The sequence below is a fragment of the Mercenaria mercenaria genome, chromosome 11 (genome assembly GCF_021730395.1).
Source record: "Mercenaria mercenaria strain notata chromosome 11, MADL_Memer_1, whole genome shotgun sequence".
NCBI lineage: Eukaryota > Metazoa > Mollusca > Bivalvia > Venerida > Veneridae > Mercenaria > Mercenaria mercenaria.
Window position 1 is genome coordinate 78,760,056 of NC_069371.1, and position 27,449 is coordinate 78,787,504.

Genomic DNA, 27,449 nt, shown 5'->3' on the forward strand with positions numbered 1-27,449 from the left:
TGACTTTTGCTCCTGACACCCGTTGACTTCTTGCCTATAGGAATTTGCACTGGGGGAGACATGCGCTTTTTTGCAAAAGCAATTTCTAGCTGATGTTTATTTACACAGTAGAATATTGCGAACATAACATTCATAATTCATTTTGTAACTTCTTAAGTCTGATCTTAACAAGTGTCATATCTAAAGCCTAACTTAATCTTAATATCTACGAGACCCATTTCCTAGTTCTCGGTCCGGACAACCGCCTAAATCTGGTCTGTCTTAGACCCTTTCTGACCATTCGAGATATCTAAAACAGCAATATATAGCAATTCTCTAACATCAGTTATATGCACTATCTGATAATTTGACGTATAAAAAGTGAGGGTTTGATATAATAAACAATTACATAAATGCATCATATATCAACTTGACAGATGTGGAAAGCTCATTGATGTACTTCCTGACCTAAAACAACTTAAACAAATAAAATAATCCTTGATTATTTTACAGGTTAAACATAAAATATAGTCCGTAAACGAAACAAACGCATACATGGCTTCCATGATTTAGATGGAAAACAAAGTTTTTTAAGCCCCATTTTAATATTCAAATAGTTCAGACGGTAAAGCCTTAAAGGTGGGCGACCGTTGCAGTGTATCTTTCAAGGCAATATCCTAGACATTGAAGAACCTACGAACACATTACTGTAGTGCAAAGTGATGATAAGTCAGTGTCCTTGACCGCTCGTCAGCAAGATATAGCCACCAGCTTTTTACTCTAACCCACAGCGGTGTAGAGGGAAGTGATAAGAAATCAGTTACCTTTACCGCTCGATCTCAATACCCCCATCGCAATTAATACAAGCGTGCACGGCTGTTTGAAGCTTCAGGTCTGGAGGTTTAACGAAGACAGATTGCATTTAACTTTTGTCTTTTTCGATTTTTAAAAGGAATGAACCAAAATGTTTTGAGTATAATTTTAAGACTTTGACATGAAATTTATAATTTTGTCTATACATTCAATCAACGTTGTGTCCCGTTTACGGCGTTACATGAAGTACCCTAGAATAGATAGAATACAGTTGGTAATAGATTTGTATTACATTTTTTTCAATAAATTATTCAAATATTGGGTACAATATATATTTGATATTTGATTTTTTCACTGGTATGGACGAGCAAACTGAGTGAAATTTGATTTAAACCACTGGGAAGAAAAAAAAATAAAGAAATGTTTGTATTTCATCTAAGATCAAAATAGTTTTCACTTGTGAATTGCATCCGGTCCTATCCGACTTTATGTATTCGGCAATTGAATATTCATTTTTACAAAACTCTTACTATGTATAATCTGATGGTTTTGAAATTTTGTTTGTGGTTATGTATGAATGATGTCTGGATATAAAACGAAATACTGTTGAAAAACGGCGCTAAACCTAAATCAAACAAACCAAAATCAAATATTTTATGGCTTATTTCCCGTACTTGGATTCAATGTTGTTATATTTTCTGATCCTTTGGGATCATGGAGTCCATTCAACATACAGTCAAACCTGTGTTAAAGACCACATCTGAATAGAGACCACCTGGCTTTTAAGACCACATGTGTTGTTTCCCATTTTAAAATTTACATTGTATTTTAACCTGTGAATAAAGACCACTTCCAAATAAAGACCATATTTTGGATCTCCCAAAGGTGGTCTTTATAGACAGGTTTGATTGTATGTGTAATAGAGTTCCGCTTAAGCCGGTGCTAGGGGACGTGAGAGTTATTGCACATTTCATTACCTCTCATGAACAGACTCAATCAAACCGATTATTCTTCTTGGTTGCATTCTGTGCTTCCAAATGATCTTTTTACAGATTTTATTAGTAGTATTCGCTACGGGGTACAATCTACCGGCAACTTTCAACAGCGCGTAAGTTCTTTATTGTAATAACAGTCAATTAATATGTGAAAAAGCAAAACCTGTAACTATTATGTTATTAACATTCCAATTTATAAAAGCCCTGGCCCACCATTTCCAGGATTGACAGAAGGCGGGAGAAAGCAAGTTGGCGGACGGCAGTTATCCCAGAATTTTTTATCGGCTTCTGCTCTTTTCCGTTCCCAGCATGTTCTTGGGGGACAGCAAGCTCCAGTTATTGTCCGATAACATGTGTACCCTGAAAATATATATACACTGGCTAGAGTACGGCTTAAGTTAGAGCAGGTCGTTTTCCTAGATCTATAGTTCACATCACAAGGTGCATATGTATCCAATCCAGTGCACATATTATTCATCATATCTCAGTCATGGCAAAATTTATTTCTAAATTTAGAAATAGAACATTTTGATGTACTTCACACCCTTAAGTGTAGAAGATTCCCATATTATCTTCGTCGTGTTTGATATTATTATTTCCCGATCTCGTCCGTCAAGCCTGCTTTAAGTCTGACAAAACATTTATGTCCGGAAAAGTGTCAGTCCATTGTCTTGAAGACATGGTAAATGTGCCACTGGAACAATAGGGTAGTGTACTTACACCTAGCAAGAGGTACAGTTCCGGCCCGTCTCCACGGGTTTGTATAACGACAGGATTTATGTTGCAAAACAGCGCAAAAGACCGAATGGAGGCTTTTGTTACCATGCTTTCTGTGGGACAATTGCAAATGCATTGTCAAGCTGAGAACCAGCTGTTGCAATTTTTAAACTCAAAGAGACTCTTCCTAAATGAAAGTTGTTTCATTTTTGCGTAACTGGTCGTATTGGGACTAAACTGGTCGATGGTTACCAGTATATGTACTTTAGAAATCTTTCAGTCTGAGTTGAACAGTAAACGGGCCGTTGACTATCTTTTACAAAAAGCTGACCTTGTAAAACAATCTATCAAACTCAGAGACACAATTAGTTTACGTTTCTTGTACATCACAATAAATATTTGGTCAAGAACACAGTTACCTCTGACGCACCCACAACTTTCTAGACACACTTGCCCTGGTCCGCTCTTCAATGATGAACATGTACCAGTTCCTGAAATAAAGAAAACAGTTTTTTTAATCAAAAGGACCATACACTTCTGCTTGTGTAAGGACAACGTTCCACAAGCCTCAGGGGCAGTGGAGTAACCGATGGTTCATGAGCACCCGCGCAGTGGCAAGCGTAGAAAACATCTTAAATTGATAAAACGTGAAGACAGAGAAAAACTAATCAATGTTATAAGTCCGCATAAACTGAATACTTTATTAGAATATTCTACACAATTAATACCTATATGACTTTTAAAAAAAATAACTAATACAAGGAATAAATTAGGCAACAAAGCTTAAATTTTGTCATACCAAGACGTCGTGCCCATCCTAATCATCCGAATCCCCGATAATATCACCAGCACTATTTCTGCAGCACTGATTTGCCGGGCATTGTCGAGAGCCCATGCAAGTTTTCTTGGTCGGTTTTCTAGTTCTGCCATAAGACAATGGAACTCGTGCATCCAGGTAGTGAAAACACAAACATACCTGAAACAGGTCCGTAAGTTAAAAGCTGGAGCACAAAATTTGCCACCAAGTTTTCATGTAATAAAGCCCTGATATATGACAAGGAGGTGACTGCAAAGCTAGAATACATTTTCGTTTAATATTATATAATAATAATAATGTCCCCCACCCCATCTTCCTGAAGTTGTGAGGTATTTTGCGCGTTGTATAACTTCTGAATGCGTTCGCTGTATCCATAGAATCTTCTTATGACTTCTTTCATAATGGTATATTACGTTTGTTCAAAATACAATTGCTTCTTTGTTTGCAGTTTTTTTTAGTCTAGTTCGTGTCATTTTTTTAAACTAATTATTAACGGAATTCTCTTACAAAATTGTCAAAATAAGAACTGATAAAAAAATCCTGAAGAAATTTAAGAAACCACTATTTTCATTACAGTTACTATAGGAAAATTATTCATCAAGGCATACATTACGAGTTTCGTTTCGTTACATTTTAAACTCTTACCTTGCTGGACACGATTGATTCTGCCTTTGCGAGCAGTGTAGATCATGCTCAGCCTTCACACCCGTGCAGTCTGATCATGATCTGCACTGCTCGCAACAGATTAGGTAATTAACTGCCATCAATATATGGCTTTAATAATAAAAAGATTTTTAATAAAAGCTTACCAAAATTGTGAAGAAGAAATTCATTTTATCCACAGATAACACATTAATAGGATGTAGATAAACATTAATGCACTTTTCTTATATATTGTTACGCTAGATAAAAAAAAAGACAAGCAATGACGGATGTTGTTTATCTAATCGTTTACGTAAACGTTTAACTCTACGTAGATGATAAACCGCAAACAACTGGAAAGACATTGGATGTTTTTTTAGTTCATCGCTTATTATTCACAGCAGCTTTCTTATTGTACCGCGCAAGTTCTCCGCGGAGAAGAACTTGAAAAATATCCAAGGATGCCCTAGCATAAAGTCTTTGTCAAATCCAATATTAAACTAAACAAGAACATAACTAAGAAAGAGTTTGTTTGTTTGTTTTGGGTTTAACGCCGTTTTTCAACAGTATTTCAGTCATGTAACGGCGGGCAGTTAACCTAACCAGTGTATCACTATAGTCCTTCAGTATTAACAGGTTATTAGATTTAAATCGAAATATATGCACGAGTTCTGAAGCGGAAATATTGCACGAATTTAGGATCGCAATATTGTTCCGCGAAAGAACGAGTGCATATTTCTTGATGCAAACCAAGAAACCTTTTTATTACCTACGCATCTACGGTTAAAATTTGATCAAAATTTGTTATTAAGCCTGTGAGAAATTGAAAATATCATAAAGATCGTGAAAGATCTTTTAAACGCGTTGACAAACATGAAACGGACGTCACAAATGACATCACACATCCGATATGAAATTTGAACGTCAAAATGGAAAATATTGACGTTACATGTTCGATTGAAATTTAATGAAGTTTTTAGATGGGTATGTAATAAAAATGATTACAGCACACTCGTTTTTCTGTCTGTTAAGTTACGATGGAACTAGAAACGTCAATATTTTTCTTATGGATTTTTCTATATTGACGTATAAATTTTATATCGGGTGAGTGACGTCATTTTAATGTGTGTCGTTGCGTTGATTTACTTCTTTTTATTATTTTTCATTATTTTATTTATTTTGACTGCTGAACAAATTCATGATATTTATATGATATTGATATGTTTAGATACGTATGAAATACAAGATGATTAGCTTTCCAACAGAAATATGCGCTTGTTCTTTCCTCGCGCAATATATCCGCTGAAAAACTCGTGCATATTTTTCTATACAAAACTAGTACCCTTTATTTATTGTAATATTGCAATATTTAAAAGAAGTCTAATGTATGCAATAGCAATCAATTATAATGGACATTGGTACTTTAAGGATACACTAATGAATAAATTGGCATTTTAAGGTGAGCATATTAAAATTGCTATGTCCGTCCGTGCGCGTGTCCGTGTAGATTATTGTTCGGGCTGTAACTCTGCCATCAATAAAGGAATTTTGAAATAATTTTGCAGAAATATTTACCATAATGAGAAGGCGTGTCACGCGCAAGGCCCAGACCCCTTGCTCCAAGGTCAAGGTCACACTTAAAGGTCAAATGTTACCAGGTCTGTTTCGTGCCTGGTCCATCAACCTGTCATCCGTGGAGGGATTTTAAAATAAATTGGCTTGGTATAAATGTAAATAAGACGACGTGCCATGCGCAAGATCCAAACTACTAGCTCTAAGATCAAGGTCACAAGAGGTTAGAGGTTAAAGGTTAATATGGTCTGTTTCTTGTCCGGTCCATAACTCTGTCACCGATGAAGGGATCTTAAAATAAGTTGGCATAAATATTTCCTATATTGACATGACGTGTCATGCGCAAGACCCAGACCCCTAGCTCCAAGGTCAAGGTCTAACTTAGAAGTCAAAGGTTAATAGGGTCTGTTTCTTGTCCGGTCATTAACTCTGTCATTCATCAAGAGGTTTTAAAATTACTTGGCACAAACGGTCCCTATAATGAGTTGATGTGTCATGCGCAAGACCCAAACCCATAGCTCCAAGGTCAAGGTTACCGTTGGAGTCTGGTCACAAAATGAGTCATATTTTGCACAGACATCTGTAGCATTCTTTTGCACATTTCGGGGGCATTTGTCAATAATAGTGACAGCTCTTGTTTGGATATTTTTAGTTTTTATTTCATGTAAAACATGATTTCCTCTATCAGACGCCCAAAATTATGAATTTAGAAGTTCAAATAGAAAACCTTTATTTGGTGAATTTCCAGGATAACAGTAAATATTTGACATGTGTTTACAATAACACCTTTCTTAAAAGTACAGCCAGGCTATAAGCTTAGCATTTCATTTCCAGAATCTCAATAATAAAAATTTAATGTGGTTATCCAAGGCTCTAGAGGGAGTGTAAATGCGAGTTATATTGCTTTGACATAACCGAAATTATATGGGTGATATTCACCAGGTAAATATTAGGGATTTTGACTGGCTGTCTTGGTAGAGGGGCCTAACTATTTGTGAATAAGTGTTAATAATGTTCAAACTGGCGACCTATGAATACATGGAATCGAATAATGAAGAAGTCTGATCGTTGGCAGAAAAATAAAGGAAGTTCAGCCTTTGATGAAGGAGGAGACTCAGGATAAAGTTCACATAACACATTTTCGTCTTTTTCTTAGAGCAGAAATTCACAGTTTGAGAAATGTTTGAAGTGATTCAATTTCTTTATTTATGAAAGAAATTGCATAAAAAAATTGTCTATTTCTTTGAAATATATCACAGTTTTGTAATGAATTAACCCGCAGAACCAAAAATCATTTATTTCTGTATAACTCCTTTTTTCTGACAATTTAGAGAAAAATTTGATACGCTTTGGTAGTTTAAGGGACTGCCATACAGCACGCAAAAGTTTGGATCATTTGAAGTACTGATGAAAGAGTTGAATCTGTTTGAAGATAAGAACAGAGTTTTACATATTTTGTAATATTAATAGAATCTTGATGCATAAAATCTTATTAAAATAGTACCATGGTATAGCTTAATATTTCGCCTTCATTTTGGTGTATTGATACGTATCTTTTTTTTCTTTAGAAATATGGAAGAAAATCCTGTTAAAGGTCCATTACTAAGGGAAAGTGAGTTGGCATTTTTTTTCATAGCCAGTGCATAGACTTCTGCAAGACACTAAATAATGAAGATTGGCAGGTCAAAATTTACAGAAGGTCTTTGGAACTCAAAAGAAATGTATGTATATTATGTTGAAATTTCAATGAATCGACAGAATGACCCCCAGGTCTTTTTAACTTTCTTCATACTTCATAGAAAAATAATTGTACATATACTGCGATTTATTTCGAATTTCTACATACCAACTTTCATTTTCCAATAAAATGAAATAGTTTCTGTGCTTTTTAAAAGAAATTAAAATGTTCACTTTCCTTAGTATTGGACCTTTAAAGCAACACGTCCCATCACTGCTTAGTGTATCCTTAAATTCTTATGTAAGACTTCATATAAATATTTTACAAATCCTTCATTCCAATTATCATGTGTAGATATTAATCAAAGCCATGAAAGGACTGGTAGCCAGTGCTTACTGAGTGATATTTCAACCGATACACCTGAAGAATCAGCATTTCATAGTGTGTAGACCGGTCATGATTTGAACAATGTTGGTAGAGGTCCAATAAACAATGATACATGCCAAATATCTAATCTCTGTGCACTGTGGTTCAAGACAAGAAGATTCCCTATACAACACTATGTAAAACTAAGTTTGATTTCAATCCTAACCTTAAACCCTAACCCTTAATCCAAACCCTAACCCTGGAGTGGAGTGATTCCGAATATTTCGATTCATAATTATTCTAGAATCCGTTTAAAACAGCAGTCCTCCGTTGCTCACACACTCACATGTAATACTAAGATTATAAAAAATAAATATGGGCCTACTTTACACGTCCAGAATATTTGTGTGATGCGGTCACATAGAAATTAGGTTGAAATTTGGCTGAAGCAGAGAAAAAGAAAACGGACAATAATCATTTAAAATCGTTCAGAACCCAACACTTTCATGTCTTAGCAAAAGTTCCTTCTAGCGCATATGCAATATTCTGACATTATCATCATGTTGCAGATGTTTATACCGCGGTATTAAAATATTTCTGAAATCTGTGCAGAAGTATTAACACACTGAAGCACCTGCATATATGTATACAGAATGATAACATTGTCTGACAACGAAACCAGGGGTAGTGAGTTAGAATCCCGCTCCTCCAACTAAAAATTGCTAAATTGGGGTAAGAGTTCCGTGTATGAGTTTTTTAACACTTGGCACGCTAGAGTACTAGGGAAACTTCTTGAATTGGAGCGTCTTCTGTATCTTGTACTATCTTCCTACTAACATTACTAACAGTCTTTTGGAGTAGTAGCCCATATGGCTTATCGATGGCGACTATAAGATAAACTTACATACAAACAAATAAACTCATACATTAACGAAACGCATGAAGAATATCTCGATTTTTGACAGATAAAAAGTAAATAATGCATTTGCAAATTGCATAGATATCTGAAGATAACAAGCAACACATGTTTGTTTGTTTGTTTGTTTTGGGTTTAAAACCGTTTTTCAGCAGTATTTCAGTTATGTAACGGCGGGCAGTTAACCTAGCCAGTGTTCCAGGATTCTGTACCAGTACAAACCTGTTCTCCGCAAGTGATTGCCAACTTCCCCACATGAATAATCAGAGGCGGAAGACGAATGATTTCAGACACAATGTCTTCTATCAAATCGTCACGGAGAACATATGCCCCGCCCGGGGATCGAACTCGCGACCCCGCGATCAGTAGATCATGACCAGCGACAATTTCATCACATTATTATTTGGCGGTAGTCTATTTTTAGATCATGCATATTAATTATATTAATCTCTAGTCTAAATTATTAAATATTCAATGCATGGGTTAACACTCCTTGTCTGTCTCCCTGCTGTAAATAACTTGCATTTCGCAACAGGATGACTTAAAGACGCATTAACACACACTGGCATTGAAGCTGCTCGTAATGAATATGCACGAGTCCAAGATGGCGGCGCCCTACTAGTAATCGGATGCCTTTGACAGTACCCTTATATCCATTCCCTGTTCAGTTACGTGTGAAATTTCAACCACAAGTGTTCCTTCTCAAGAGGAGGAACAATAAACATGCTCAAAAATGCTTATGTACTTCATACATCCAACATCGTTTGGTCAATTTCAATCAAGATATGCAATAGGCAGACGGACATATTTAATGTAAGTGTGAATACTGAATCACTATGCTTCCATACCTCATGTTTTATTTCGATGTAAAAATACCTCTTTATTTCGATGTTAATGAGATGTGAAACCAAAATTTGTAGTCTTGTTTGGCGCCATATAACCTATACTGTGTTGGTGCGCTGTAAAACCCAAATAAATAAATAAATAAATGAATCACTATGCAGAAGTGTAAAATTTTCGGTGGAAATTACACGTATCGTGTGACTTCCGGGACTAACAATGATACATTAGTCCAAGGTGAATAATCACGAAATGTTTCTTAGCAAAGATAGAGCACACGTTGTCTTCCTTAACAGTATCGGCATTTGGAAGGCTGCTAATTCAAACAAACATTGAAGTAATAAACTAATATCTCAGAGTTATTTACGACTATTTATTCATGGGCCTGTTTGTATGTATGTGTGATATAATATGGTATAAAAAAGGCATTAAATAAATAACTACCCAAGAAAAAGCGCAAACTTTGTTGTAAGAGCTTTCATGATAAGAAAAAGCATGCTTTATAAGTAGATTTTCTGTTACCTTGATTTATACATAAGGCTTATTCTGTAACATTAGCACAACGCACTTGTTTTGATACATTTAAGTTAACAGATTTATGCAATGCATTTAAATATTCTTGTTTATGTTGCCTTGTTTATTATTTCTTATATTAAGAAGATGATATAGCATGATATCATGTTACTAGATCTATGTACTTAAATATTTTTTGTGCAAATCATATCACGGTAAAGACATACCAACAACAACATTTATACTATGCTTTCTTTTACTGATATCATTACATCATTTCATCAAATATATATGATTAACGTAGTAGCTTAACAATTATTTAAGAACTTTAAATTTAAAATGTCCATGTCCACTATTGTATTCTTTTAGTGTGTGTATCCGTGAAATATTGTTAAATATTTATGAAATGTGACATATAGGCCCGTTGGGCCGGGTGTTTACAGTTTGTAATATTTTATATGTATATATCGAGGCGTTGTACAAGCCTGCACTCCACCCTGCCTCACACCTTTAGAGACATTAAAACAGGAAAACAAACTTATAGTTCAACCACATCGCTAAATTAGAAAAGTGAACACACTCTGAAACATGTGCTCTTAATGTAACAAAATTAGGAAGTAGTATTAAATAATCATTGTTATACTAAATTAAAGTGTATCTATATAAAATAAAATTGTAAAGTTTTTTTTAATGAATTGCGTTATCGATAATTGTCCCAGTAATACAAAAAGGGTTGAGGTCTTAGTAATAGAAAAGATGCCAGTAGTGCTCTCGTCCATGAAAATAAATGCTTTTAACACTTTATTTGTGGATAGTGCTTAAAATTACTTGGGATGGATTTTGGGGGCTATTGTTCTTTCACTTAAAGATATCTACCAAGCTTACTCAATTTATACCCCCGTTAATAATATATATTTTTCTCATGATGCTAGCGGATTTTCTAACTGACATGGAACAAAACCAGTGTACAATATTGTGGTCCTGCATGATAATTTTACATGAAAAGTATTTTATTATAATTCTGTGTTAATACATTAGTCTGAATGAAAAATTGATGGTTACAATCATGCATAGGATATTTAATTTCAATCATTAGAACTTCATAAAGTCATATCACTTCGGCTGTATATTAATCTTGAAATTCTTTTGAACGAGGGTCTGATAAAACTGATTTGTCATTGGTGCCATTTACAGTTAGAAACTCTGTCTTACATAGTTTCATGTAAATCGCCGTCTGAGCAAAGACGTCTCTGATTTGTTTTTGGTACTATATAGACCAGTATTTTGTGCTAAATTGCCAAATATGTAAAACAAAATGCAAGTTTGTAATCCAGTCGATATTCCTTACTTACATGTATCGCGAAAGTCTGCTCTAAAATACTTTTTGGACTAAATATAAGTATTTGTCAGACAATGCCCATTTCCACTATAAACAGTGCAAACTGTGACCAATTCTGAAAAAATTGTGGGTGCTCTATCTTTACAAGTTTATTGTGCTTACACGTTGTGTATTGTAGTTTTTGTGGATAAACTAGATACAAGATACAAGAATCTTATTTTACGTCGGATAAAGTATAACAAAGAACATTAGCTCATGAGCTATTTCCCGACAAACAAAGAAAACAGAAATTAACAAAAATAAAGCGGCTAAAAAGAAAGATAAGCAAAAGTCAGCATATTAAAACATAAATTACATTGCAGCGGTTAAGAATGGCATGGTTATATGATTAAAAAGAAACTTACATACATAGCACATATATTAAAGCACAAACCTGTAAAAAATAAGTACATAAGTAAAAGGAAAACGACATACATATAATACACTACATAGTGTGTTTATTGCATAGAATGTGCTAATTTTGGCAGCAGCTATATATAAAAGACAAATAAAAGGCAAAAACAATTTTTAAAGGCATTTTAAGATTTAGTGAATGCTAGTAGCATATTTACTAAGGTTAGTGTAGCCTTTAGCACCTTCCTCTAGATCATATAAAAGAAAGCACATAAAAGACTAAGTTTAAAGCACATAGAAGACTAAGTTTAAAGCACATAGAAGACTTAAGTTTAAACATCAACAAACTAAGTTTAAAACATCAACAAACAAACAGTACACTGTTTATACTGCAAACCAGATCACTTGGCTCTTACTGACGTTTGGATGTCTAATCCGCCCACTATAACAAAGCCGCAATTCACGAGAAGATCAAACATTAGAGACGTAGAGCCTGGGGGGTGACTGACCAGGACTAATTGGAAATATCTACTGAATTTACACGCATTTCGTGTTCATACTGTAACATAAAAAATGATCTTATAGTATTTAGTATCAAATCACGTGTATTCTCTTCAGAGTAAGACGATGACATGATAAGGTTAGGCCTAAAAAAATCTTTGTTTCCGGTAACATGCTCAAACAAGAAATATCTTTAAAAAAGATGGTCGGCGAATTGTATTAAGGCAAGAAGTTAATGAGGTTTTTATATCATTTGTGTTATTCTATCGTCTATCTAACATTTTGAAAATAGCAAAACTAAACACAACACTTAAACAATTCAAATGGTTCTCTTTTAATTGTTCACAAAGGTCTCGTAACGGTGCAATATTATTTCGGTTTTTTTTTCTATGTCGAATAATTACAGCAGTGGTCTTGAAGTCACTTCTCTACCTAGAAGACATTAATCGATCGGCTAATCACACCCTCATTCATGTGATACGCAGACCGTATTCAGCTCTCCTTGTAAATTGATACATATTGGTATTTGAACAGGTTTCTATTATATTTATTAAACTTACTTAGCATTTTAGATATATTAATATTCTTGCTAAATATACTGAGCGTTGCACAAGCAGGAGAGTGAAAAACAAGAACAATCTTTAAAAAAGATTGTCGGCTAATTAAAGTAAAACAAGAAGTATATGCGGTTTACAAATCGTGTCATTCTATCATCTATCTAACATTTTGCAAACAGCAAAACCAAACACCACATTTAACAACAATTTAAATGGTTCTCTTTAAAATGTTCGCAAAGGTTATGCCTTTTTGTTTCCATTACGTGTGTTAGAGATTCACCTGGAGGGGATTACTTTTATTTACACTGTCCCGTGTCTTTGGAACATGGTGGGGGTAAGAGTGAGGTTGGGTGCGCACCATAAACCGGTTTAAGCTCCCCAGTGGTGTTTTTGCCACTGACCGTTCCAAGGCGGTGCCCCACTGTGTTCCTTTGTTTGTTCGTTTTGTTCTCTTGTATAGGCTTTGTGTATGTGTGTGTGTTCCTTTGTTTGTTCGTTTTGTCCTCGTGTGTTGGCTTTGTGTGTGTGCATGTGTGTGTGTGTTTGTGGTGTGCACGTCTGCGTGCTGTAGGTTTCGTTTTGGGGAGGCTGCAATTTTGGTACGTGGCATTCCCTGTTTGATATTTGTCTTTGTTTTTTCCCCTAGATATGCAATTTTGTTTCGTTTATTCTACGACAAATAATTACAGCAGCGGTCTGGAAGGCACTTCTCTACATAGAAGACTCTAATCACACACTTATTCATGTGATACGCAGACCGTATTCAGCTCTTTCTGTAAATTGATATATGTTGGTATTTGAACAAGTTTTTATCATATTCATTAAACTTATACTTATCGTTTTTTAGATATATCAATATTCTTGCTAAATATACTGAGCGGAACTTAGCTTTAAAACTGTGAACAGCGTCATTTAGCATAAATGTTTTTGAGTGTTGCATAAATCGTTCATTTTGATAAATTATCTATAATGCGTTATCGAGTAGTCTGATTTGCAAACTGAAATCACGTGGCATGGTTACGAATTCGTTCTTAATATGGCATTCGCCGAAAAAATTAGGGTAGGTAGGTCGGAATTTTTTTATTGGCGAGGGGTGGGGGTTCTTTTTATTAAGTGAGACTTTTCAGAAAATATTTTTGTGTCAAAAAATGAATACAGATAAGGGGGTTATGCTTGTAGAGCATTAGTAAGTTGATTTCTAACATCACTGACCATGTTTAAAGCATAAAAAGTGCAGTTTTGCAACTTTTTATTAAAAAAATATTCTCCAAGGCCATAAAAACATTTAGGTCGGGCCAACTATTTAGCATAGGCGAACGAGCGAGTTTAACTTTGGGGGTGGGGGCCAAATGGGCCGTAGGCCCCCTCAAGCCTCTGTGTTTGAGCAATCATTGCGTTATTCTGATGATAGGCACACGAATATGCGCTGAACTGTCTGCAGTTTAACTTAATCAGTCAAAATATGTACTGTTCTAATCAAGCGTGCCATTATTTTTACAGTCTTCGGTTGAAGCCCTGGATATACAATCAAATAGCGCTGCATTTTGTCTAATTGTGATATAAAGTTGTGGGAATATTATTTCCCTTGGTTTAAACTTTATTTCAGCAAGTTTGACATTCATGGTATACAACAATAAATACATGAAATTAATGGATCGGAAAACAAGTTATTTAAAACTTATTATTTCCCTTGAATAGACAATGATAAAAGTAAATACATAACGTTTACATGCGTAAATACTTACATCGTTTTTGCAGACGCTCAAACCGAAACTGTAGTGATGCGCTCGATATTATATTCTTTTTATAAAATATAATCAAACAATCCTCGGCGCGTACGAGGTTTCAATACTCACCTTACGGAAAGAGACAATTCAGAATGCAAGGAAAGGCCAAATGCAAATCAGAAATCAGGTTGAAAAGAATTATATATGATACTAAATAAATGTTATATTAGACTGCAAGTTATATCAATGCAGTTGCAGTCGACCAATCTCATCTTATTCCAACTAGAAACCTAAATTACTTAATCCCCATGTCTCACACTCAGTACTTTTCTAACTCCTGCTTCCCAAGGACCATCCGACTCTGGAACTCCCTACCAACTTATGTTAAATCTAGCCCCAGTCTCAGTATCTTTAGAGAGAGGCTGCCGGTGGTCAGTATGTAATTCTATTGCCTCTGTCCCATTTTAACTGTAGCATACTGTCTTTTTTAGCTTTTATTCTTTTAACATACCATTTCTTTAACAACTGTTTCTCTGACAGCGCCGCCCAGTGATAGTCGGAAATCGACGGTTGGGTGAAAGATGTAGATGTAGATGTAGATATCTCTTTTCCAAAATATTGTGGGGGTGGGGGGGCAAACTATAGTTCGCCCCCCCCCCCCATCCTAGCTTGGGGGGGTGGGGTCTGCCCCTCCCCCTGGCCTCACCGGCTCCTACGCCTATGTTTAGGGTAGGTCGGCATACGGAAACGAACAATTTTTTTACGCCTTAAAGAGAATTCCTATAGTTTTTTTCCTTTCATAGAATTTTTTTAAATTCACATATATGATAGGAAAATTTGTGCTGAAAACAATGAACAAATAAAAACAATAGGTCACCAGGCTTGTTTTTGTGAAAAATTGTTTTGAACACACCCGCTGTTGCTGAAACTGCCAGCGATTTTTCAACATTTTCATAATTTTCTGCTTTTTTATAAATACCAACCAAAATATACATCCAGGCAGCACAATACGGTTTTTTCTTTTTACAGATTTTATTATATACTTATTTGATATCATAGTCATATTTGTAATACTCTATCCTTACAATAATGGGTACAAATGAAAAAGAATATTGTTTCATATTTACTTTTGTGAACTTTTTTCAATGAAAAATACCCATAGTGAAGAATATTTTTTTTTAATTTTGAAAAAACTCTTTCATAGAATGTTTTCTTTTTCTTCTTGTGTATAGATAATTGTATTGTGAGCATAAAAATGGCTAAAAATGTATGGGTCACCAGGCTAAATTTTATGTTAAGACCGCTAGAATACAACACCTGTTCGGACGGAAATGGCGCGAACCTGGCCAAATTGATTACATGTATGTCTGCTAAAAGTTAAAGAAAACGTTTTAAAAATTTTTAATTCTTTCTATAATTGAATACTAAATAATCTGAAAGGTAATATTGTCTTATCAGTACTAAGTCAATTATCTTACATTATATGAACAACACTGTCTTTGTACTAAAATGCGACGTGTAAACACAACCACAAAAATAGCAAGATACCTGTCAGGCACGATACTTGTCAATACATCATAAACCAGTATCAACATTTGATTACTGATATAACTTATCAAAAATGTTATTTCATTCAAAATTCCTCATATTTAAGATTGTCTGTAACATGTTTCAACAAATGTTGACTTCAGTTCAGTTTTCCATAGAAAGTGTCGGCTGCGCAGAAAGATGCGCATAAAAAACTATAGGAATTCCCTTTAAATGTACACTCGAAATGTCTTAATTTCGCAAAATATTATCTTTCCGTGAAAAAAAGCCTTTTTCGCAATTTTGTCCTATCCGCAGCGGCATGATGACGTCACGCTAAAATAATAATGGGTTTTCCTTAATTTTTACACCATTGTGACCTGTGTCCAAGAGAAAATAATTGCAAATGACGAAAATCAATCATTTTAAGCAACCCTTTTATAATTTGCGTGTAATTTTGCTAAAGCAATAGGGGATTCCATTGTGTCAATATTATGACGTAATTTGGGGTGCTTGTAATCCGCGAATTTGCCTATCCCTGTTCGGGCTATTGACGTGGCATGTGCAACGAAATTTCGACCACGTCCGCCATTTTGACAGGTTTGAAAAATATCAAAAGCTATTTGAACCAATAAGTCTTTGTTAAGAATTGTTATTGCAGTTTCAAGGGACCAACTGACGTCTGTTACTCGTGTGAAGTTTTTTACAGTAAGGTTGTTTTCAGTTTTTTATGGATACTTGTGTTTTTATGTTTTTGTTTACTTCCTGATTAAGTGGGTGGGGTAAACCGGTTGGATTTGAGTAGTTTTTGTGTTACGCTTTTGTTGCTAAGGACTTCTCTTCGTAAATTCAACAAGGAGCAGAAATCACCAGTAAATGACTAGCTTTATTTGTAAAGTTTCATGTTTTAAAACGAGATGTTTTGTCTGGGTTTTATTTGTTGATGTGAATGATGAACTGTGTTTCCAGTTGAACAGTGTTGAATAGTTTTCGTAGTTTTTTGCCAACAGTAAGCTTGTTTGTGTCCTCCGATCCATACATTTTTTGTCTTTCAAACATTGTGTGGACCAAAAGAACATCTTTTTTATTCAGTAGAAGTATCATGCGAAATCATACTTATCAGTTTGATCCTCCTCAGTAGCCTGTTTGAGTGGGGTAGGTCAGGGGTTCCATCCCCACGTCATACCAAAGACATGAAAAATGGTACTAGTAGCACCCTTATTTGGCACTGACGCTTGAAAGGGTTGTACCCAGGAGGTAAGATAAGGTAAAAATCAGTGACTGGATACCTGGTTTGTCACACAAGAACTTTGTAGCTATCTATCTATTTATACTGCCACGCCCTCTTTCCGAGTATTATATGCAAGTGCGCGACTGTGTGAGAGATTTAAAAGCACAGATGTACAAGAGGGAAAAAGTAATACGATTGTAGGACATTTGCCCCCCAGGACATTTGCCCCCCAATGAAAAATTGTATTTCCGGACATTTGCCCCCCAGCTGAAATGGCAGATAGGACATTTGCCCCCCACTTCTTATTTTTAAAATGGACATTTGCCCCCCAATATTTTTTGTCCTATGTGCCAGTAGATGTACTGTGTTTTATGTTGTTTTATTATCAAAATTACTCTAAAAGGCAATTTTCAGTAAAAAAAAAACTATTTTATTGATAAAAATTTGATGAATATGTTAATTACATTTAGGTGTTAAGGTAAATAATAGCCTATTATTGAGTTATAAAAGTGCTCATAACAATGTTATAATTTTTTAATTTGTGCAATGTTTTTAACACTCAAACTTGTTAATTTGGCAATTATCTACTAGAAATATGTAAGAAACAAAGACAATGTTATCTACAATATGATAATTATCTTCTACTAAGTTCCTAAAAAATCACTAGGGGACAAAAGTATTGGGGGGCAAATGTCCGTTTCAGAAATAAGCACTGGGGGGCAAATGTCCTATCTACCATTTCAACTGGGGGGCAAATGTCCAGCAGTCCACTTTTTTATTGGGGGGCAAATGTCCGGATCCCAAGTAATACTAATGTTTTTGTGAAATATTGAAAATCAAAACAACCGTGTTATTAAAAAGAGGAATATTAACAGTTAAAAGAGATTAAAAACAGCATTTTTAACATTAGATCATGTGAGAACATTTGGTCCCTCCCTGTCTTAATTGTTCCAGGGTAGGGACCTGCACAATCTCGGCTGGAAGAGAGTTCCATAGAACTTAGTAGCTGCGAAGGAGAATTTGTAATAATTACATGGTGTAATGCAGGAATCGAATTTAACTTTTTTTCCCACTGGCAAATTTTTGCAAGAGCCATTTTTTTCTACTAGCAAAATTACGGGTTCCACTAGCAATTATTTAAAAACTGTTTATGTGCTAAATCTTGTAAAGTTGTTTTGTTGTTGTTTGGTTTCATATAAAAGTTCACAGTCCGGACAGGCCGGGGACTTTCTGGTTTTGAAAGTACGATACGAACCAAAGTACTCAATGATTCTTTGGACTTTTGGCAGGACATTGAAGTTTTAAGTTTTTCTCAGGTCACTGCCCCTAATATTGCTAGCATTTTCGGTCTCTGCAGGCCTTTTTGCACCAAGAAACGTGTTATTTTCCTCTCCATTTCTGCAGAACTTTGCATATTACAGACCAAAATGAAAACAAATATTGCCCAGACGCTTACTTAGATATCCGATAATTACTTTTGTATAAAACGACAAGCGTCTACAAGCAGTCACATGATTACCGGTAAATTAACTGCCCAAAAGGAGTTTTTAAAGAGAAAAGGACAGTTTGAATGAATTCCCCGATTTTTGAACGTGATCGCGAAAATATTTGAGTGCCATGATTTTCTACTCGCATTTTTTTATTTTTACTCAAATTCCGCGAGTTAGCAACCACTAAATTCGATCCCTGTAATGATCTGCTTGTAAGACGAGGGGTGCATGTGTCTAGTGAAGCGGGGAGTGGGTATAGCATAAGGCGGCATTGGCACTGCAACCAGTCCATTTACTATCTTGTAAAACATAAGTAGCCTGGCATATGATCTTTTGTCTTCAAGTGAACGCCACTCTTAGTGCTGTATGTTGGATTATATTAGTCCAAGTAATAGGACGTTTCGAGACAGCGTGATAACTTTTGACAGACACTGTCTGTCACGTCCAAACTTAATCTACATATCAGCATGCCCATTCACGCACTGCAGTACGTGAATCACGTACAAAATATCAAATGCACGCATAAAAATCACTTGTTGGGGGTACATGCACGCAGAGATTCGGAACTCCAGTTCAGCTGCAAAATCGCTGTTTATTTCATCGCGCACTTGCCAATTGTTTGGTATGGTCTAAAACGCAGATCCGGTCCACGAACGTTATAATTTCGTTTCCATCACCGAATTCTCGGCGTAATTGTCAGCTGTATAGAGGGGTTTGGTAAATGTTTTAGTCGGACGTCACACGGGTCGTGTGCAAAAAAAGAATGGATACGAAACGCAAAAACGCATTTTAGCTTTAATAAACTCAGCAAAAGGTTAACAGTATTTTATTTTTCGATATTTAACTGCAATTTTGATACACATTGCATATCTGTAATAGTTTGGGCATTTATTATTGATGGACGAATTTTACCAGTCTTCAGTTGACTGTATGTTATTTCGGACGAATCGTGTTCCGTTAACGAAATTTGGAATACATGAACCTTGCTGAAAACTTATTTATATATAGGGAGGGGTCTTTTGATTCAGAATTTCCTATCTTAACTTTGGAAAAACATTTTACATTTTCTAAAATTATCTCATCTGTTATACCCCACCCACGAGTTCTGTATGAAAAAAAAACAACAACAAAAAACAACAAAAAAAACCATGTAATATACAAATTTCAGTAGTTAAATAGAAAATTTTCAGATCTGCCATGTAGTGTACCCCCAAAAATTGAAGTGTACCCCTATTTTGCAAAAGCAGGGGGTACATGTACCCTCAACTTTAAAAATGAGTGGGCATGCTGCATATTTCTGTTAGGAACCCAGTAAATTCCGTTGGGAATGTTTTCTGGTACCAGGGATTTTTTAAGGCCAATTTTGGGGCCGAATTTCAGACCCATCCCAATTGCAGAAATTTGCTTATTTTCCCAATTCTGAGGTTTAAATTTCCCCCAAATCTGCCAAAGAATACAAATTTTACGGTAATCTCGATTTTCAGGTTTCCGATACTAGCTCAATTAGTTTTCGTTCTGATTCTTGTTCCTCATATTTATTAGCTCATCTGATTTTTTGAAAAAAAATGATGAGTTATTGTCATCACTTGAGCGGTTGTCGGCGTCGGCGTCGGCGTTGCCTGGTTAAGTTTTATGTTTAGGTCAGCTTTTCTCCTAAACTATCAAAGCTATTGCTTTGAAACTTGGAATACTTGTTCACCATCATAAGCTGACCCTGTATAGCAAGAAACATAACTCCATCTTGCTTTTTGCAAGATTTATGGCCCCTTTTGTACTTAGAAAATATCAGATTTCTTGGTTAAGTTTTATGTTTAGGTCAACTTTTCTCCTAAACTATCAAAGCTATTGCTTTGAAACTTGGAATACTTGTTCACCATCATAAGCAGACCCTGTACATCAAGAAACATAACTCCATCTTGCTTTTTGCAAGATTAATTGCCCCTTTTGGACTTAGAAAATCTGTTTTCTTGGTTAAGGTTTATGTTTAGGTCAGCTTTTATCCTAAACTATCAAAGCTATTGCTTTAAAACTTGCAACACTTGTTCACCATCATAAGTTGACCCTGTATAGCAAGAAACATAACTCCGTCCTGCTTTTTGCAAGATTAATGGCCCCTTTTGGACTTAGAAAATATCAGATTTCTTGGTTAAGTTTTATGTTTAGGTCAACTTTTTCTCTTAAACTATCAAAGCTATTGCTTTGAAACTTGCAACGCTTGTTCACCATCATAAGCTGACCCTGTACAGCAAGCAACATAACTCCATCCTGCTTTTTGCAATAATTATTGCCCCTTTTGGACTTAGAAAATCATTTTCTTGGTTGAGTATTATGTTTAAGTCAACTTTTCTCATAAACTATCAAAGCTATTGCTTTAAAACTTGCAACAGTTTTTCACCATCATAAGTGGACACTGTACATCAAGAAACATAACTCTATCCTGCTTTTTGCAAGAATGATGGCCCTTTTTAGACTTAGAAAATCATGGGTAGGACAATATTTCTATTACACAAAAAAAATCAGATGAGCGTCAGCACCCGCAAGGCGGTGCTCTTGTTTGAGATAGCATTGTTCCTGTGTCAATAGAATAACTGCTCCAGTACCGATTTTATTAAATCTTGCTAACTGTTCTATGTTCCATATACATGACCGTGACTGCATTTAATCAAGCTTGCCAATTTTTACCGGACCGAGCAATAAATAGTAAATATTATACAAAGAAAGTTACAAAAAAGTATGCTGCTGACAACAAAAAGCTGTCAAGCTTCGGCTTTGTCAATAAAACAAGTGGCGAGAAACAGGCCACCGCCATAAAGTCCCAGGATTCGTTAAGGACGGTGAATGCTGATGACGAATTAGATACACCCGTGATAAAACATTTGATAAAACACAAGTGACACTGGTACTGACCCACTAAATTTTATGGAGGTTTTAATGACCCTTCACTGTCTGAGAGTTTTTTGTGGCTTTCTTTGTGTAATTAAGTAGACACTTTCAAAAGACAAAAAAAAAACCCAGAAAAATTGACTTGTATAAATTTGTAATGTGATAATAACCACATAACAATGCTGAAATAAAGGTATTATGATGGTAAAACTTATTTGTGAAATTTCCCAATTTTCAGGTTTAAGCGCCATTTTTCCCAACTGAATGGGCCCCAGGCCCCAGGTTTATAATGGTAAAAAAATCCCTGGGTACATGTGCAAAGTATTTGTAATAATTACATCTCTAAAAATGAATTTATGTTGACATTAAAGCATAAACTTGCCTTGCTGACATTTTATGAATGTATATTTTGTGTTTTGTTTCTGCAATTTAGTATCATCGGTAGTCTGCTTTTATTGAAACCGTCGTCAGGGTAGATATCGCCTTGCACCTGTCACATCATATTTTTGAAGATTTGAGTCTCTTTTTTAAAATTATGAATTAAATTCAACCCATTTGAAGTTTCTACATGAATATATATTAATGTTTAATTTATTGAAGCAAGTAAGTCAGACCAGTATATTAAAATTATTATGACTTTTTTGGGGGTTTTTTTTAATGTCTTAGTTTTCCTAACAGTAAAATGCAGACCTATATGGGTAAGGCTTAGAGGGATGGCAACTATAAGATATCAGATCATAAAATAAGTCATTCCAATAAGCCAGATGAGTAAGACTAAGATTATATGTGATGTTTAATAAAGCTTACCTTCACAGTTACCTTTACAGTACTGTTGCAAACAAGCTGATATGTTTTGTGTTTGTATTGCTCTAAACCCTGGAAATATAATATAAACTTATAAATAAGTAAATAGATCTCATGAGTGGGTGGTTTGAAATAGCCTCTATTCAGAAAATGAACTGTCTTGCCTAGTGCCAAAGTGTTGCCTTTTTTCTTTGAAAAATTAGGCAGCTGGATAGCTCAATCGGTAGAGCATCAGAATGGTATTCTGAGGCTCCAGGTTCATGTCCTGGTCTTGTTGCACATTTTTGTCACCCTGTGACACTTGTTTATTATTACAATCTGTATAAATTTACATTTGCTTCAGTACTTTACCAGTAAGTCACTTGATTCGATTAAAAAATCAGATTTACTGGAACAGTACATTATGAAATTTAAGCACCAATATTTGTGAAATCTGCACAAAATGGTGTTTTTTCTGCTTTTTGTGAAAAAAAGTGCTATTTTGTATTGTGACTGAATTGAAAATCAGACCCTTTAAGTCCAGAAACTTTTATATTTTATATGACATCTTTTTGCCCAATCTGGAGGAATATTATTTTTCGTCTGTCACTAATTTCTGCTTAAACTTCTATAGTAACTATTCAAATCCGATGGAAGTCTGTGTTTGTCTGTACTTGAAGTGGATGTATGCATATTATTGTCCATTGGCACTTCCAATATTTCAATTAATTATCATTTTTAGCTCACCAGTCACAAAGTGACAAGGTGAGCTTTTGTGATCCCGTGGCGTCCGTCGTCCGTGCGTGCGTAAACCTTTGCTAGAGGTCACATTTTTCATGCGATCTTTATGAAAGTTAGTCAGAATGTTCATCTTGATGATATCTAGGTCAAGTTCGAAACAGGGCCACGTGCGGTCCAAAACTAGGTCAGTAGGTCTAAAAATAGAAAATCCTTGTGACCTCCCTAGAGGCATATTTTTCAACGGATCTTCATGAAAATTGGTCAGAATGTTCACCTTGATGATATCTAGGTCAAGTTCGAAACAGGGTCACGTGCGGTCAAAAACTAGGTCATTAGGTCTAAAAATAGAAAAACCTTGTGACCTCTCTAGAGGCCATATTTTTCAATGGATCTTCATGAAAATTGGTCTGAATGTTCACCTTGATGATATCAATGTCAAATTTGAAAGTGGGTCATGTGTGGTCAAAAGCTAGGTCATTAGGTCTAAAAATAGAAAAACCTTGTGACCTCTCTAGAGGCCATATTTTCAATGGATCTTCCTGAAAATTGGTCAGAATGTTCACCTTGATGATATCTAGGTCAGTTTCGAAATAGGGTCATGTGCGGTCAAAAACAAGGTCAGTAGATCTAAAATTAGAAAAACCTTGTGACCTCTCTAGAGGCCATACTTTTCATGAGATCTTCATGAAAATTGGTGAGAATGTTCTATCTAGGTCAGGTTCGAAACTGGGTCACATGCCTTCGAAAACTAGGTCATTAGGTCAAATAATAGAAAAACCTTGTGACCTCTCTAGAGGCCATATTTTTCAATGGATCTTCATGAAAATTGGTCAGAATTTTTATCTCGATGATGTCTAGGTCAGGTTCAAATCTGGGTCACATGAGCTCTAAAACTAGGTCACTATGTCAAATAAATAGAAAAAACTACGTCATGCTCAGTTCAAAACTGGGTCATGTGGGGACAGGTGAGCGAATCAGGACCATCATGGTCCTCTTGTTTAAATTGTGTCCATTTTCTGAATTTACGATTTTGCAATTTTATCTGTACCTTGTGTTGATCAGCATGAAGTGTTCATGGGCATCTTGTCTAGACTTACATGTCCGATTATTATTTTTGAGATGCATCCATTTTTCGACTACAATAAAATTATGAAAACAAAAATTTTAAGGGCTTTCTGTCAATGCACCAAATGTTGATAGTAAATTATAGTAGCTGCAAATATTTGATAGCAAAAATGATTTTTGTGTGAATGTTATTTTCACATATTGTCACTAACTTTTTGAATCCTGCAAACCTGAACATTGTAACTGAATCGGAAAGAAACCAAGGAATTTGTTTGCATTATTTCTGTGGCCACGGTTTTTGAAGCAACTTGAACGTGTGTTTCTATCGCATAACGGTGTTTTAGATTTGAACATATCAAATTCACATCAGGAAGGAGGAATAGTTTTCTTCTAAACAAACTATGTCCAGTGTGAAAGTGGCTTTGCCAAGAATAAAGGTAACTAATTATTTGGACACTGCTTTATAAAAGGTGTACCTAGTTTCTTACTGTGATATTAGGGGAATCATGCAAGGGCCTTTTTTCTTTTCATTTTTGTCTTCAACAATTCCTCTGCATTTTTGAATATTTTCTGATTTTTCTATCTTGATATTGACTGCCATGTATTTATATAATAACATAGCATAATATAGTATTAATGATATTTATTTTGCTCAAAATTGCATAGCATGCATATTCATAGCCGATTAAAACAAATACAAACCATGAAAACATGTTCCATAAATTTTCACATTCAGTACTAATTTGAATATCTGAACAAACCGTGAATGATGTCACATAAATGCTGCATACAAATCATTGGTTCCAAAATGCAAACAATTCAAAGAAAAGAAGTGTCTTGATACTACAAAATCATAAGGGTATATCTTCATATTAATGACACCAAGCAAATAGAATTATTTACAGACATGGGTTGCATTTCTTTAACATCTTTTTGAAATTACTTCTGTTTTCATATTATTATAACTCATTTTGTTTTTACTTTTCTTAGACAGTAAAAAATATCTGACATGTCATTCAAGATGAAACAGTTGGCTGTGAACTCTCATATAAAACTGTGGATGTCAGGGTCTCCAACCTTTTAGTGTATGCTCTAAAATTTTGTGAGTGTAAGAAATTTCAGCTCGCAGAACTTTAATTTACAGATTCTATCATAATTTGGATTTGGGACGGCCAGACCAGAGTTATAGCCCTTGACTTAGTCCGAAAAATCCATACAGTGACAAAGACCTTTGGACACAAATCTAGTTCATTGTCACTCAGTCTATAATGATGATAAAAGTTGTTTACAGTCAAGTTTCTTTTAACCTCCAACTGTGCCTCATAGTCATAATACATCATAGTATTCATACTCATTTCTGTAAGAAATTACAGTTCAAGTTTCAAGCTCATAAAATTATGAGCATGTTATTAAAGAGTCCAGGCACCGGCAGGGGATATCATACTGTAATGCATTTTAAAATCTTGCAAATTGGCCATTTTTGAAAAATCAGTTTGGAAATTCAGACAAAAAAATACCATTTTCAATTGAGACCGGTACCATTTATTATCATCTTAAGGAGAAAACATATTCCATCACAGTTTTTGTACTTGGAAAATTTTGTAAGCATCTGAAAATAACTGCTTGCATTTTTAGGTTCCAGTCACATTTTGCAAGCTTGCAAAGCAAGTGCTAAATTTGAGCCTTGGATACTATGGTAAAAAACAAAGAGTTCAGATCCCTTGATACATAATCCTGTAGTGCCCTTGCAAGGTTCCCTAATCATTAAATCAGTTCTGCTTGCACTGTTTGATGACCATGATGACTATTGGAAAAATATTGACGTCTATTCTACTCGCCCTTCTGCTTATCAAATCTACAAAAATAAGTTAAATAACCAAGTTAGGTAACTCATGATGAATTTTATTTGAATCATGGCCCTTTTTTGGTTAGTTAAGCATGCAGCATCAAGCTCACCAACACGTACTAAATGTACGAAGTAAGTTTCTCCAAGTTAAGTTCCTACAGGGAATGAAAATATTTTTAAAGACAACTTGTCCTGTAGGACTAGTGCAAACAGTTTTCTCAGCTTGCAGGGGAGTTCACTAGTCCTGCATATTTTTGAAGACAACATGATTGTGCAGTATATAGAATACTTAAAAGAAAATGGGATAAAACAGATACACGTTCAGTTTCATGTTATATGTCTTATAATAGCACACAGGTACTTGGCTGAAATCACTTACTAAACAGTCAACAAATTATGACAATTGTGTGATCATTTTAGCCAGGATGGTCTAATTAATTGGTAGATTCCTTTCTTTACAAGTCAACCTGGCAGAAAATTTTGCTCATCTTCAGGCCTTTTCTACTCGTTAGTACGAGCAGATGTCCCAGCCCTAGTCCTTGTAAGACATAGAATTTTTCGAATAGTCAAGAGTGCTGTTATAAAGGACAGCTCGGGTTTTATTGATAACATTTTATAATCAGACATGTCAGATGTTGCAATAAAATACACGTGTTTTGACTCGATATGTCAGATTAATTTTTATGTCCCTACACATTTATGTGGGGGCATAAAGCGTTGCTGCTGTCCGTACTACCGTCCCGAAACCTTGTGTTTTCAACTCCTCCCATGCTATTAGCCTGATTTATCAGATGAACAACCTAGATGTACAGATGGCAATAATGGAAGGAATATTTTCTTTGACTAATTTTACAACAGTTATGGCCCTTTGATAATTTTTGCAATATACATTACAAAGAAAAGTCTTGTGTCCAACTCCTCCCACTCTATTAGCATGATTTACCTCCAACTTTCATAGATGAACACGCTTGATGTGCAGATGACCATAAAGTAAGGAATTTTTCCTCGCAGTTATGGCCCGTTGATAGATTTTGCTGTATAGAAGATGGCACGGACGTATGTCTGGGCATCCGTGTCCTATGGACACAATTCTAATTTACCCATCTATGAAACCGTACTCCGAACTTGACGTCCATTATTTCTTTTTGAACTGCTGTACATGGTCAGTTATTTGAAATTCCAAGGAATTAATTGCAAGTGTTTTATCTTTGATATCTCCAATAACTTAATCATTGCATCTTTTCATTTTAGCTGTGTGTCTTGTGAGCAGTGAAAGAACAAGTAAGAATGGGGGCATTTGCTTCACTTTTCAAGAATTTGTTTGGAAAGAAGGAGATGAGAATATTAATGGTGGGTTTGGATGCTGCTGGTAAAACTACCATTTTGTACAAGCTGAAACTAGGAGAAATTGTTACTACTATTCCAACCATTGGTAAGTTAATGTTAAAAGAATCAACATATTTCTTCAAGGAAATATTCGATCTATGAAATTAGGAAAGGTCAAATTTGACTCTCCTA

The 27,449-nt window shown here is 35.2% G+C and overlaps 1 protein-coding gene across 10 annotated transcripts in view; it reads left to right on the forward strand.

Moving 5' to 3' along the window:
• The first annotated feature begins 16,424 nt into the window (after positions 1–16,424).
• LOC123530732 (ADP-ribosylation factor 1) overlaps positions 16,425–27,449 on the forward strand; it is a 79,887-nt gene continuing 68,862 nt past the window's right edge. For 3 of the 10 annotated variants that reach the window (XM_045311499.2, XM_045311500.2, XM_045311496.2), the window contains exon 1: positions 16,430–16,600. Coding sequence is in view for 2 of the 10 variants with exons in the window: in XM_045311495.2 (XP_045167430.1) it covers positions 27,219–27,363 (145 nt within the window). In the remaining 8 variants the exon portion in view is untranslated. Of the gene's footprint in view, positions 16,606–27,182; positions 27,364–27,449 lie in introns of all 10 variants that reach the window. The other 7 variants (XR_008366151.1, XM_045311494.2, XM_045311495.2 and 4 more) reach the window with 6 other exon arrangements.